Source organism: Solanum verrucosum, unplaced genomic scaffold, assembly GCF_900185275.1.
Source record: "Solanum verrucosum unplaced genomic scaffold, falcon-dt-bn FXZP01000239.1, whole genome shotgun sequence".
In the NCBI taxonomy this organism is placed as follows: Eukaryota; Viridiplantae; Streptophyta; class Magnoliopsida; order Solanales; family Solanaceae; genus Solanum; species Solanum verrucosum.
The window spans coordinates 992,823-1,008,798 of NW_026020009.1; the positions used below are offsets into that span (position 1 = coordinate 992,823).

At 39.4% G+C, this 15,976-nt stretch overlaps 1 protein-coding gene across 1 annotated transcript; it reads left to right on the forward strand.

Moving 5' to 3' along the window:
- The first annotated feature begins 6,145 nt into the window (after positions 1 to 6,145).
- Positions 6,146 to 6,809, forward strand: LOC125819809 (uncharacterized). Its single transcript, XM_049499250.1, has 2 exons — positions 6,146 to 6,259; positions 6,456 to 6,809. The coding sequence occupies exons 1-2, from the start codon at positions 6,146 to 6,148 to the stop codon at positions 6,807 to 6,809; spliced, it is 468 nt and encodes a 155-aa protein (XP_049355207.1).
- The last annotated feature ends 9,167 nt before the right edge of the window (positions 6,810 to 15,976 follow it).

Below are 15,976 nucleotides of genomic sequence, written 5' to 3' on the forward strand. Positions count from 1 at the left end.
TTAGTAGAAGCATGGACACTTAGGCGCAAAAAGGAACGAAAGGGCTGAAAAGAACGAAGAAGTTGAAGTCTACACATCGCCAAGCACGCTTTGCGAATCGTCGAAGGGATGCATTCCACCCTTTGTTCCAGTACGTGAAGCCTTGAAGGAGAAGGATCAAAAAGGCGATGAAAGGAGCAGTCCGTTTTGCCGAATAATTTCGCGAAGCAGTACTAGGTCACCCAATGACACAGAGCAAGACGATGCTGAAGGCTAGTGCAAGACGGCAACGAACTACACCAAAGGGAGAATCGGCGAGTTAATCGGCGATTCCGACTAACCTTGTCGAAAGATATGCCAGCACTATTTTTTAAAGTCTATAAATACTAAACTTGTTATTAATTTTTAGGAGTCAAACATTTATTTTAATTTCCAGAATAGAATAGTACTTTTTGGGATATTATCTCTCAGGTTTGGAGAGGGTTTTTGGGAGACTTGAAGAAAGAAGGATTTCATCTTCCCCAAGTTGGAAGTGAGTCTTCTCCATTCTTCTTCCTTTGCTTAAATCAAGGTTTAGTTCCTTATACCCATTTGATTTTAGTATCATTTTAGGTGTTTTTTTTTTCTTGATGTGTGGCTAAAAACCCCCATTCTTGGGGTGTGATTTAGAAATTATGTGTTGATATTGTTGTTGGGTCTTGCTTGCTGATAGGATAGATGTGTTTTAATGGTGATTTCACCTAGTGGTTGTGGTTTAATTTAATGGGTTTGTAGTAGCAAATACAAAACCACCCATGTGTTTTCGGCTTGCCCGAGAGGGAGGTCGCGAAACCAAGACCGCTAGACTAATGGCCTAAGGAGTGGGTCGACATGAGGTTCAGCCCAAGAGGGTGAGCCCTAGTCCCATACCCTAACACTCAGCTCGAGAGAGTGAGTAGGGTAAGGCGTAGGCTTGCCTTCATACGGCAAATGGGTGTCCGAGAGGAACGCATTTGAAATGGGGTAAGTTGCCCGAGAGGGAACATATTCCCATCTAAAGCTTAGCCTAGTCACTATTATCTTGCAAATTTCCTATCGAAAGCATGTACCCAACGATTTATCTCAACTTGTATTGCGGTCACGCCCCAAGAATTTGTCCCCATACTTGATCTTCTTATTATTTTTGTTGTTTTTTTACTACTTATGACAAAAACCCCATTTGATATTTGGCACCTTTGTGTCACCCCTTTTAATTTACAATATTTTTAATCGTTAATGTCTTTAGCTACGACTAGTTTGAACTTAATTTTATTTTTCTACTAATTCTCAAAACCACTCCCTTGGGACACGACCCCAACCCTTAGTTGGGTTACTATATTATCGACGATCGTAGACACTCGTACTGTAGGTTAGTATCGTTGGTCACGATAAGCATTAAAATGGCACCGTTGCCGGGGAGTGGTATTGTTTGAGAATTTTTAGATTAGTAGAATTTTTGTTCTTTTTAGTTGTAGTTTACTAATTTAATTTCCAGTTTTGTTTTGAGTATTTGTGTGCCACAACAGGCCATATGAGTGCGAACGGGGATAATAGCTGCCAAACTGGTCACACAGTGGGTGGTGTTTTTCATCAAGACGACATCAATGATGCTAATAGTGTTTATCACCCGGCCGACGTGGGCAAGATGGGTGAACTTTCCATGCCACAAGCTGACGAAAATGTAATGTTCGAAGTCACCAGCGCAACACTCTAACTTATACATTCAAGAGGTTTATTTGGAGGGTTAGAGCATGAAGATCCGCACGAACATGTATGAAGCTTTGTGGAAGTGTGCACCCCTTTATCAGTCAAGAACCTATCTCAAGAATCCATACAGTGTTGCTTATTTCCATTATCATTGACTGGGGGAGCCACTAAATGGTTGGTTGAGCGCCTAAACAACTCCATCAAATCATGGGAGGAGCTAGTTATGGCATTTCACGAAAGATTCTTTCCTCCATCAAGAATGAAACTGAGAGACGATATTCAGAATTTCAAGCAACATGAGGGTGAACCAATTCACGAGTCATTGACAAGGTTCAAGAGATCTTTGCGTAAGTGCCCAACGTATGGGCTGCCAGGTGAATTGTTGCTCCAATACTTTTACCTTAATCTGGACTCGGTTAATAAAAGGATAGCTGATCAATTGGTGCAAGGAGGAATAATGTTACAATCATTTGAAGTAGTCTCATTTCTCCTAGATGGTATGACTAAAGTAAACTAGGCATGGTATACCAAAGATGATCAAGTTTCCCCATTATGTTTTCGATTAACGCAAGAACAGATTGAAAAAGAAAGGGGAAGGGATGAAAACATCAAGAAGATGTTATCTCAAATGGAAATCCTACAAGAGCACATGAAAGGGACACGTGGAGTATTTCGAGTTGAGGAGGGTTCTTCTTCCTGTTACTCAAGACCGGGGGAGAATCAAGGTTGGAACTCCAGAAGATACGAAGAGGGTTTCCACCCACGCTATCAACCGTGGGGCGGGAATCAAGGTTGGACCTATTATAGGGGTGAAGAACCAAGGAAATATTGACAAGATTGGGCTGAGCAGGATGATCAGGATGAGGACCATACTCACTTGAGTAAGAGCCCGAAATCTAAAGGGAGTGCAAGTAGTCCTCGGATAAATGATTTGCTATCGCGCATACTCAATAAAGTTGAGGGGTATGATGATTTGCTAAAAGGAATGAAAGATGACTTTTCATCATTGAACATTAAAGTAAATTCCCATGTTGATGCCATCAAAATGATGGAAGGTAAGTTGAGTCTATTATCAGCTCAATTAACATCCAAAACACCAATAGACTAAATTGAAAGAGAGTTGGTTGTAGTTACCCGTAGCGGTAAGGTGGCAATAGGGGATATTATGGAAGATGAGGATCCTCAAAAATATGAAGAGATTCAAGATGTGGAGGAAAAATATTTACCTATTCGACAAAGCCTTACTAAAGAACCACAGGAGGAAGCAAAGCAACAAGTTCAAGTTCCAAAAGTCATGCACCCTTTACCCAAGATACCTCCACCATTTCCCCAACATTTGAAAAAGAAGAATGAAGATGAGAAGTTCAAAAAAAATTGTCAGTATTCAAGAGCTTATCAATTAACATTCCTCTGGTAGAAGCATTGTTGGAAATGCCGAGATACGCCAAATTTATGAAAGAACTTGTTACAAAGAAAAGGAGTTTGGACTATGAAACGATTGACGTGCCCCATAGTTGCAGTGCAATTATGACAAATGATTCAATCACTAAGAGAGAAGATACTGGGGCGTTCACAATCCCTTACACAATTGGCATGCTCCAATTCGCTAAAGCCTTGTGTGATTTAGGAGCAAGCATCAACTTGATGCCTTATGCAATATACAAACAACTTGGTTTGGGTGAACCAAAGGCAACCACAATGAGACTCCTTATGGCTGATAGATCAATCAAGCACCCAGTGGGGATACTCTATGACATATTGGTAAAAGTGGATCGGTTCATCTTTTCGGCTGATTTTGTGATTCTAGATTGTGAAATTGATTCTGAAATCCCCATTATTTTAGGAAGGCCATTCTTAGCTACCGGGAGAGCATTGGTGGATGTTGAAAGCGAGAAATTGAAGTTTCATGTGAACGATGATGAGGTGACCTTCAATAACTGTAAATCCATGAAGCAACTAAGAAATATTCATGTGGTGTCTACTAAGGATGTGATAGATGAGGTAGTGGCAAGTGTGACTCATTTAATGTGCAAGAATGAACCCCTTGAATCTGTACTTGCCAATTATGATTAATCCAAAGTTCAGGGGTATGAGGAAGTGGTAGCTGCTTTGTCAGGATTAGGAGCATATTTAAGGAATCCAATCAAGTTGGATATCGACCTGAAAAACAGAGAAAGTCCCCCTGCAAAGCCATCGACAGAAGAACCACCAAATCTAGAATTAAAAGCCCTACCCTTTCATCTCAAATATGCCTTCTTAGGAGCCAATAATACTTTGCCAGTAATTATTACCGCCAATCTGCTTGAAAATCAGGTGAAATTGCTCATTGAAGTACTGTGGAAGCATATAAAAGCTATTGGATGGACAATTGCCGATATAGTAGGAATTCCTCTTGGCATCTGTACTCACAAGATTTGGCTCGACAGTGAATGTAAACCTAGTGTGTAATATCAACGGAGATTGAACCCTCCAATGCAAGAGGTGGTAAAAAATGAGATCATCAAGTGGCTAGATGCAGGAGTGATCTACCCTATTGCAGATAGTAAGTGGGTAATTCCGGTGCAATGTGTACCGAAAAAAGGGGGTATAACCATAGTCCCAAATAAAAAAGGAGAACTTGTGCCAACAAGACCAGTGACTGGGTGGAGAGTATGCATGAACTATCGAAAGCTTAACTCATGGATCGAGAAAGATCATTTTCCAATGCCTTTTATGGATCAGATGCTTGATCGGTTATTAGAAAGAGGGTGGTATTATTTTCTGGATGGGTACTCCGGTTACAATCAAATCTCTATTTCACCGGAAGATCAAGAGAAAACCACTTTTACTTACCCTTATGGAACATTCCCATTCAAAAGGATGTCATTCGGGTTATGTAATACCCCAACAATATTTCAGCGTTACATGCTGTCTATTTTTGCAAATATGGTCGAAGACACTATGGAGGTGTTCATGGACGACTTCTCAGTCGTAGGGGACAATTCGAAGAGTGCTTAACTCACTTAGGACAGTTATTCCAAAGATGCGTGGAAACGAATCTTGTTTTGAATTGGGAGAAATGTCACTTTATGGTAGAAGGTATTGTTCTTGGGCATAAGGTGTCACAAAAGGGGCTGGAAGTTGACAAGGTGAAAATTGAGGTCATTGAGAAATTACCCCCGCCGATTTCAGTAAAGGGTGTTCATAGCTTCTTGGGACATGCAGGATTTTACAGAAGGTTCATTAAAGACTTCTCAAAGATTGCACTCCCATTATGCAAACTCTTAGAGAAGGACATGAAATTCCACTTTAATGATGCTTGTGTGGCTGCATTTCAGTGTTTGAAAGAGAAACTAATATCCACTCCGATTATCATCAGCCCTAATTGGTCTGAATCTTTTGAGCTAATGTGTGATGCTAGCGGTATGGCACTGGGGTTGTGTTGGGGCAAAAGCGCAACAAACTGTTTCACCCAATCTACTACGCAAGCAAGACTCTAAATAGTGCCCAGCAAAATTACACGGTCACCGAACAAGAGTTGATTGCAGTAGTCTATGCATTTGAAAAATTCAGGGCATATTTGCTGGGCACCAAAGTAATTGTACACACTGATCATGCTACACTCCAGTACTTGATGGCAAAGAATGATGCAAAACCACGATTGATTAGGTGGGTACTACTATTACAAGAATTTGATTTCGAGGTAAAAGATCGAAAAAGATGCCAAAATTAAGTGGATGATCATTTATCAAGGCTGGAAGCAAGGGCGAATGTTGAGCATGAGGTTGACATAGATGATTCTTTCCCCGATGAACGAGTGTTTGCAATATCTCTCAAGCATACGCCATGGTATGCAGATTTTGCAAATTACATTGTGTGGGCTGATGCCGGATGAGTTGACCTTTTACCAATAGAAAAGATTCCTGTTCGATGTTAGAAAGTACTTTTTGACGAACCATACTTGTTCCGAGATTGTGTTGATCATGTCATTAGAAGGTGTGTTCCGGAAGAAGAAGCGGTAGAAATTCTCCATGCTTGCCATACATCTCCAATAGGAGGTCACCATGGTGGTGTTCGCACCACCGCTAAAGTTCTCCAAAGTGGATACTAATGGTCGTCACTCTACAAGGATGCACATGAGTTTGCAGAGAAATACTCTAAATGTCAGCAGCAAGGCGGAGTGTCTAGAAGACACGAATTACCTCTCACTCCTATTTTAAAGGTCGAGCTATTCGATGTGTGGGGGATCGATTTCTTGGGCCCATTTGTGAGCTCGTTTGGAAATAAATATATCTTAGTGGTTGTAGATTATGTTTCCAAATGAGTGGAAGCCATCGCACTTCCAAACAACGAAGGAAAAAGCATTGTCCAATTTCTGAAATGCTCCATCTTCGCAAGATTTGGCACTCCGAGAGCAATCATTAGCGATGAGGGATCCCACTTTTGCAATAAGTGGTTCTCAATGGCCCTGAGTAAATATGGGGTGAAACACAAAGTGGCAACCCCATATCATCCCCAAACAAGTGGCCAAGTTGAAGTGTCGAATCGAGAAATCAAAAGCATCTTGGCAAAGACAGTAAATGTCAATAGAACTAACTAGTCTAGGAAACTCGATGATGCACTATGGGCATATAGGACTGCTTCTAAAACACCTATTTGTATGTCTCCATATCAGTTGGTTTATGGTAAGGCTTGTCATTTCCCGTCGAGTTAGAACATAAGGCACTGTGGGCATTGAAAGCTTTAAATTTGAACTGGTCAAAAACTTCAAGGCAGAGAGTAGAGCAGCTGAAGAACTGGATGAATTAAGAATCAGATCATATGAAAGTTCAGCCATCTATAAAGAGAAGATGAATAAATGGCATGATACTCGGATACTCAAGCAGGACTTCAAGGTAGGAGATTGGGTTTTGCTATACAACTCGCGACTTAGACTCTTCCCCGGAAAGCTCAAATCCAAATGGTCTGGACCGTTTAGAGTAACGCGAGTGTTCATCAATGGTGCCATAGAAGTTGAGTATCAGGAAGTACCTCCATTTACAGTGAATGGGCAACGTCTGAAATTGTATCTGGGGTATTGTCAAGAGATTTCATTGGTCGAAGTGGTATATCTGGAAGACGCCTAAAGGCGTTGTTGTGTTGTGCCGCGACGTTAACTAAGGCGTTGTTTAGGAGGCAACCCAAATTCCCTTTAATTGCTTTATTTTTATTATTATCAGTACTTATTTCCTGGTAGTAGAATGGTATGTTGTTTCTGCAGGTTAAAGTACACGAGGTGTTTGAAAAAATGAAGGATGGAAAATAATAGATCGTGTCGGCAAATCGCCGAAGGGGTTGGCGAATCCAACCTTATCCGCCGTTTGACTCAAGACCTCATCAACACTGAAGCCCTTAGAACTCAGCGAGATTTGGAGATTATTTGCAAATCACCAACCATTTCGGCGATCACGATGAAAACCATCGTTTGGACCTTCCCAATGACTGAAGATTCTGTAAAACTCGGTGAAACAAGTAAATGAGCGGTGACACATCAACTGATCCGGCGATTCAGACTGATATCGTCGAGTACGCAGAAATTGGACGGCACTTGAGTACAGTTGAAACAAGATGGTTGTGAAGCATTCGAGAAAGTGGTTTGACAATAGGCGTATTGGGTTGTTTAGCGATGTTGTGGAGAGCTTGTTGAATTACTCAACGACTCGCTTAACGTCCCCACCTCGCCATCTTTTTAATGCTAAAATAGTGGAAGGTCTACACAGAAAAGTCGTTGAAGAACCATGTCGTCCTGACAGATGGAACAACCGCATAACCAGGATCACTTCTTTACCTCTCTATTTGTCTTACTTATTTTTAGTGTTGGGTGCTTTTATTCGCATTTGAGGACAACTACTTTTATTTGTGGTGGGGCCCACATTTTGTGTGCTATTTGTGTTCGTGCTTTGTATATACAGTTGGGTTGTTCTGTTTAAAATTGTTACTACACTGCTTTTCTGTGGATGTTTGACCTTGTGGCTCCGTTTATTTTTATTTCCAAAATGATTTTGACCACCCGTCATGAGTTGATATGGCTGTTCTTTTACAAGAAATTTGAGTCCCGATTTTGATCAATACCGAGTACTTGAATAGTGCTCTCAATCGAACGAACATGAATGTACGGCTACAATGAGGCCAAATGAAGTTACATAGACAATATGTGAACTCTTTGCATCTTTTTGTGATTAATCATTTATCGAATTCATTCTCTTGTAATGACCGTTGCACACTAGCGAAAGTGTGGTCTTGTTTGACTTAAGTGTCGATGCCTTGTGTGATTAGCTTGCCTTGAACCTTGCATGAATAAACCTAGAATTTACCATGTTAGTCTGATTGATTTAGAAAGGTGTGCTCTTGAAATGATCTTAGGAAACTTTAAAGATTGTGAGGCAAATTTGACATATACCTCTTTTGTGGCCTACCCCTGAGCGTGTGAAACTCTTTTGAACACCCTTTGAGCCTTATCTTTCTTTGAAAGTACCTTGATGAACCCTAGACCTTATTTGACCCACTACCTATAATCCTCTTGATTTGTGGTTTAGCGAATAGCTAACTTAGGCCAAAGTGTGGTAAAAAGGAAAAGGAGAAGTCAAGAAGTGCAAGAAAAGTCCCCTTTAACCCTTGGTGTTGCAAAACAATGGAAACCCTTCGGAAAAAAAAACATATTTGTGGAATAAAGTACAAAGGAAATTGATTTCCAAGCAATCCATGGAGGTGAATAAAAAGATGATTTAGAACCACTAGAAAAAGAATTGATAAAGGAAAAGAAGGGAATGCCTTGGGAATACCACATTACAAGCCTTAGAAAGACCTTTTTGATCTTGAGTAAGCCGAATCGAAAGTCGATTGGAAAATAAGCGCAAACCTATGGGTAAAAACATGCATTGTGTTCCTCTTTTTGAGTGTGAGTGTTGCATCTGATTCTTGATCTTGAATAGATTAACCTCTGTGTGTGAATATGGAATCATTCTTTATGTGAGGACATTTAGATACTTCCTGTTGAGCTTGATTGCACAAGTAGCAAGTATTGCGAGCATGAGAATCTTTGGTAATGGTGTGTCACAACTTGAATCTTTGAGTACACAATTGATCTTTGCATGAGTAATTTGACTCTTACTCTTTGCATTCATGAGTTAGTCTTGTGTAGCACTATTTGAGACACCTTGTTAAACGGTTGAACTTGAGTTTGCTTGAGGACAAGCAAAAGTTTAAGTTGGGGTGTTGGGGTGTTGATGAGTCCACAAATTGGACTCATTTAGGGATTTATTTTGATAGGAATAGTGTCCTCAAATGCTTATTTTGTCTCAATATCTGATGAAAACTCTTAAGTTTCAGATATTTGAGGTTTTAGTGGAAGCATGGACACTTAGGCGCAAAAAGGAATGAAAAGGCTGAAAAGAATGAAGAAGATGAAGCATGTGCATCGAACGGACGCACTCCGCCCTTTGTTCCAGTACGCAAACCCTCGAAGGAGCAGGATCAAAAAGGCGATGAAAGGAGCAATCGGCGTTTCGCCGAATAATTCCGCAAGGCAGTACTAGGTCACCCAATGACACAGAGCACGACGATGCTGAAGGCTAGTGCAAGACGGCGACGAACTACACCAAAGGGTGAATCACCGAGTTAATCGGCGATTCCGACTAACCTCGCCGAAAGATCCGCCAGCACTATTTTCTGAAGTCTATAAATACTAAACTTGTTATTAATTTTTAGGAGTCGAACATTTATTTTAATTTCCAGAATAGAATAGTACTTTTTGGGATATTTTCTCTCAAGTTTGGAGAGGGTTTTAGGGAGACTTGAAAAATGAAGGATTTCATCTTTCCCAAGTTGGAAGTGGATCTTCTCCATTCTTCTTCATTTGCTTAAATTAAGATTTAATTTCTTATAACCATTTTATTTTAGTATCATTTTAGGCGTATTTTATTATTTCTTGATGTGTAGCTAAAAACCCTCATTCTTAGGGTGTGATTTAGCAAATATGTGTTGATATTGTTGTTGGGTCTTGCTTGCTGATAGGATAGATGTGTTTTAATGGTGATTTCACCTAGTGGTTGTGGTTTAATTTAATGGGTTTGTAGATACAAATACAAAACCACCCATGTTTTTTCGGCTTTCCCGACAGGGAGGTCGCGGAACTAAGACCGCTAGACTGATGGCCTAAGGAGTGGGTCGACATGAGGTTCAGCCCGAGAGGGTGAGCCCTAGTCCCATATCCTAACACTTAGCTCGAGAAAGTGAGTGGGGTAAGGCGTAGGTTGGCCTTCATGCGGCAAATGGGTGTCCAAGAGGAACGCATTTGAAACGTGGTAAGTTGCCCGAGAGGGAACTTATTTCCATCTAAAGCTTAGCCTAGTCACTATTATCTTGCAAATTTCCTATTGAAAGCATGTACCCAACGATTTATCTCAACTTGTATTGCGGTCACAACCCAAGAACTTGTCCCTATACTTGATCTTCTTATTATTTTTGTTGTTTTTTTACTACTTGTGAGAAAACCCCCATTTGATATTTGGCACCTTTGTGTCACCCCTTTTAATTTACAATGTTTTTAATCGATTATGTCTTTAGCTACAACTAGTTTGAACTTAATTTTATTTTTCTACTAATTCTCAAAACCACTCCCTTGGGACACGACCCCAACCCTTAGTTGGGTTACTATATTATCGACGATCATAGACATTCGGTCACGATAAGCATCAGCAATTGAGAACCATTGTTGGCCCCAAGCAAACCCTTGTCCTGGCTTACTACTTAGCAGAAGACTTACTCATTATAAAAAATACTTTAAAAGTAAATTGAAATCTCAATAAATAGCTTAGAATGTATAAAGGAACACTCACTAGCCAAAATGTCTCTCAAGTCTCAAACATCAAAACAGGTATGGAATGACTCAAGAACTAACATCAACTAACTGTCTATGAAACCTCTAACAACTGAGATGGAAGTTGGGACAAGACCTATGGCATCCTAATGAACTAAAATGATAAAGTAATGAAAAAGGGGTCCTTCCGGAAGCAAGGAGGCTCACCAACAACTCTAAAGCTCAACTAGAATCAACAATGTGCTGGATGTTGATCCTGGTCACCTATATTTGCATCATAAAATAATGAAGGCCAACAGGCATCAGTACATTGAATGTACGAGCATGCAAGGGGAATACTAAAACAAGACATAAGCTTGAAAGGAACTGAAGGAACATACCTGGTCTTAAATCAACTCAACTCATTTCAATATAAAGCAAATGTAAATGCAGTATAGAGAAAAGCTTTCAAAACATGGATAACAACTTTGTGTATTTAGAAATACAATAGTAACTCTTTATGTATGCAAAGATACAATATAAACTCTGGAATGTATATAAAAACACAATTTACTTTTGTGTATATAAGAATACAAAATACTTTTATGAGAGTTTCTCAAACTGACAACCATCACTTAGGAGCTATGTGATGATACAGCGTTTTGCCTCATGCTACCAGGGTTGTCCTATACCTTGCAAGGGGCATAGAACCTAACTACTAAGTGGATACACTAGTCTATGCTAAAAAGCACTAAGGAATCGTCTAAAAAGTATGACCCTTTTCAACCCATAATGGCTACATGGTTTATGGGGGCTGGGAGTTGCCTGAACTTTACCTCATATCGGTGCTCAATACTACTCCCAAAATATACTAGCTCATATGTTTAAAAACATAACTCTGTGGTTTGAGATAATTACTCAAAACTAGCCCAAAGGCTTTCTTGGAAATCAGTATTTCCTCTCTTGCTTAATTGTGAAAGAATTTACTCTTTACTGAAAACTAGATCAAAGGCTCTTTTGGAAATCGGTGTTTCCTTTCTTGTTTAAATGTGAAAACATTTACTCTTTGGGAATACATAGTCCCCATATAAACTTTTAAAGAAAGGAACTTCACTCTTTACTTTTTACTCTTTACTCAAAACAAAAGTCTTAAAACAAGTTAAAGCATTTGCAAAAGACTTTTGAAAGGACTCTAAGAACTCTCTAGACTTGGCTCTTAAATTTCCTTGAATTTGAAATTTATGGATTCAAGGTTGTGATTTGTGATAGGAAAGATCTCGTGATGTTTAGGAGTGTTTTTAGATAGTTAAACATTATAAACGATCAAGAAATCACTGTCTGGAAGCAAGTCCGCGACGCAAAGATGCATTTTAATATTTGTTCATGAAATAAATTTTGAGGCAGAAGGGTTCGTGACCGCTCTGCGACGCGGAGGAAATTTTTCCAATCCTGAGGAACAGGTCGCGGACCTAGTACGCAGATTTTCCCAACTTGTTCCTTCTTCATTTTCTAAACCCAATTCACCTAAATTCGATTCTTTTTCTCAATTCCTCTTTAGATTCATATACCCAGTATATGTACACAAGAATCTAATCAAACACAACTCTAAAATCAACACGATTCCATCAAGAACTCAACCATCCCATCAAATCTCAATAACAAAAGCCAATTTCAAGAACACAATTCAAGATTATCAAACTTTCAACTTTCTAGAACGAATTTCACTGAACTAAACATGATTGGCACGTGGCTGAATGAACCCAAAGCTATTAAAGTCTCAAATACCTCTTTAGGGATCAACCCTTGTGCCATACTACCTTGAGAATAGGCAAGTTTAGCTCCAAAATTCTGACTATTGTACTCACATTTGTTATTTGGTGCAGGTGCACTAGCAGATGATGGAGAAAGTTCCTTTTGTTTTTGTTAGAAGGAAGACCGGTTTGCATTACTCTTCTGCTGCGCGGACTAATTCCCTGATGTCTTAGTCCTCTTATTCTTAATCTTTTCTCTATCCCTCAGTTTGTCCTCCTCAACTTGTTGCACATGGATCATTAGTCTTGCTATGCCCATATCCCCTATCAGCATAGTTGCCTTGCCTTCCTTGCTTGACAGGCGAGACAACCCAGCAATGAATAAACTCATCATGTTCCTCATGTCAGCAACCATCTCCGGAGCATAGTAGGAAAGTTGTGTGAACTTCAGACTGTACTCATGAATGCTAAAAGAATCCTGCATAAGAGTGAGGAACTCTCGAACATTTGCTTCCCTCAGTTCTCGAGGAAAGAAACGCCCTAAGAAGGCCTCCTCAAACACAGCCCCTCACTAGTGGTGCACCTTCAGCTCGGTTCTTCTTCCATTGATCAAACCAGATCCTAGCAATACCCTTCATTTGGTATGTTGCTAGCTCTACCCTCTCAGCATCAGTAATGTGCAGAATCTCAAAACCTTTTGAAGCTCCTCAACAAAGATTTATGGATCCTCAATAACACTTGAACAAGTGAAACTTGGCGGATTCATCCTTAAAACACATGGATCTTTGAAGTATCAGCCACTTCCTGTCATTTCTCTCTGTCCAACTTGATTGGTCAAAACTTGACTTAACATCCGGATAGCTTCACGGAACTTCACATTGGTGACCTCTCCTTGGGGTTGCACTTCAGGTGCATTAGGTACCCCTTGTTCCTCAACTTTCCTCCTAGCAGGACAATCTCTGACAATTCTTCGTGGAGGCATGATCTGAAAGACACGTGCAAGCACGAGTTAGAAATAAACTTTATAGAGATAAACTCTATCACACGAAATGAGTATGAAAGAAATGAGATAGTTCCTAAATGTTGCAGCCTCTTAATTATAGATGTGGCGCACTTCACACTGATAACTACGACTCTACAGACACGGCCTTATAGACACCCTAGGACTCTTGAACTCTGTGCTCTGATACAAAGTTTGTCACGCCCCGAGCCTACACCCTGGGTGGGATTGGCACTCGAGAACCATTGTTTCCCCCAACCGAACCCTTGGTCTGGCTTACTACTCAGCGGAAGACTTACTCATGATAAAAATACATTAAAAGTAAACTGAAATCTTAATAAATAACTTAGAATGTATAAAAGAACATTCACTGGCCAAAATGGCACTAAAGTCTCAAACATCAAAACAGGAATGGAAAGACTCAAGAACTAACATTAACTGACTATCTATGAAGCCTATAACAACTGAGATGGAAGTCTGGACAAGACCCACGACATCCTAATGAACTAAAATGATAAAGTAATGAAAAAGGGGCCCTCTGAAAGCAAGAAGGCTCACCAACAACTCTGAAGCTCAAATAGAATCAACGATGTGTTGGATGCTGATCCTGGTTACCTGTATCTGCATCATAAAACGATGCAGGCCAACTGGCATCAGTACATTGAATGTACGAGCATGCAAGGGGAATACTAAAACAAGACATAAGCTTGAAAGGAACTGAAGGAACATATCTAGTCTCAACTCAACTCAACTCAACTTATTTCAATATAAAGCAATAATGTAAATGTAGTATAGACAAAAGCTTTTAAAACATGGATAACAACTTTGTGTATTTAGAAATATAATAGTAACTCTTTATGTATGCAAAGATACAATATAAACTCTGGAATGTTTATAAAAATACAATTTACTTTTGTGTATATAAGAATACAAAATACTTTTGTAGGAGTTTCTCTAACCGACAATCATCACTTAAGAGCTATGTGATGATACAACGTTTTGCCTCACGCTGTCAGGGTCGTCCTATACCTTGTCAGGGGCATAGAACCTAACTATTAAGTGTACTCACTAGTCTATGCTAAAAAGAACTAAGGAATCATCTTAAAAGTATGACCCTTTTCAACCCATGATGGCTACATGGTTTATGGGGGTTGGGAGTTGTATGAACTCTCCCTCATATCGGTGCTCAATACTACTCCCAAAATATACTAGCTCATATGTTTAAAAACATAACTCTGTGGTTTGAGATAATTACGCAAAACTAGCCCAAAGGCTCTCTTGGAAATCAGTGTTTCCTCTCTTGCTTAATTGTGAAAGCATTTACTCTTTACTGAAAACTAGCTCAAATTCTCTTTTGGAAATCAGTGTTTACTTTCTTGTTTAAAGGTGAAAACATTTACTTTTTGGGAATACATAGTCCCCATATACTCTTTTGAAGAAATGAACTTCACTCTTTACTCTTTATTCTTTACTCAAAATTCAAGTCTTAAAACAAGTCTAAAGCATTTGCAAAAGACTTTTGAAAGGACTCTAAGAACTCTCTAGACTTGGCCCTGAACTTTCCTTGAATTTGAAATTTATGGATTCAAGGTTATAATTTGTGATAGGAAAGATCACGTGATGTTTAGGAGTGTTTTTAGATAGTTAAACATGAAGAACAATCAAGAAATCATTGTCTGAAAGAAAGTCCGCGATGCGAAGATGCATTTTCATATTTGGTCGCGAAATAAATTTTGAGGCAGATAGGTCCGTGACCGCTCCGCGACGCAGAGAAAACTTTTCCAGTCCTGAGGAACAGGTCCGCGATGCGGACCTCGTACGTAGATTTCTCGACTTGTTCCCTCTTTGTTTTCTAACCCCAATTCGCCTAAATTCAATTGTTTTTCTCAATTCCTCTTTAGATTCAGATACCCAGTATATGTACACAAGAATCTAATCAAACAAAACTCTAAAATCGACACGATTCCATCAAGAACTCAACCATCCCATCAAATCTCAAAAACGAAAGCCAATTTCAAGAACACAATTCAAGATTAACAAACTTTCAACTTTCGAGAATGAATTTCGCTAAACTAAACATGATTGGCGCGTGGGTGAACGAACCCAGAGCTATTAAAGTCTCACATACCTCTTTAGGGATCAACCCTTGGCGAAACGACTTCGATTCCGCAAGAAGTCTCCAAGAACGCCTTGACTTTTCTCCTATTCTCTCTTCTCTCAAAGCTCTAACGTAATTCTTAATTGTGTAAACTGAACTAACTCAGTTTAGACCCCAAATAATTTACTAAAAACGGATTTAATTAATTGGTAATGAAAAGACCAAACTACCCCTTAAAAATATGGTTAACTTTCCTTATTTCAGACAGCCCAACTTCAAAGAGGCATATCTCCCTCATCTGAACACAAAATTGATCAAACTTGGTGGCGTTGGAAAGATAATTCAAGATATTTCCTACGGTATCTTGTAGCACATCTAACTCATCATGAGATAGGAGTTATGGTCGATTGAAGTTGACCCAAAGTTCATATTTAGCTTAACTTTGTTAAACTTTCCAAATTTAATTATTTCCAAAAACGGTTTCTTTCTACTTCTAAGTCTTTCTAGTAGCGGGGTGTTACATGAAGAATATAAGAACTTCATGAATAAATCAGATTGTGCATTGGTTTGAAGAATATAGCAACTTCGCCAATTTGGTAAATACTCTG

Coding starts and splice junctions, on each gene's coding strand:
- LOC125819809 (XM_049499250.1), top strand. CDS start 6,146: ATGGCCCTGAGTAAATATGGGGTGAAACACAAAGTGGCAACCCCATAT. Junction 6,260..6,455: donor AAAGCATCTTGGCAAAGACA/GTAAATGTCAAT, acceptor AAAAACTTCAAG/GCAGAGAGTAGAGCAGCTGA.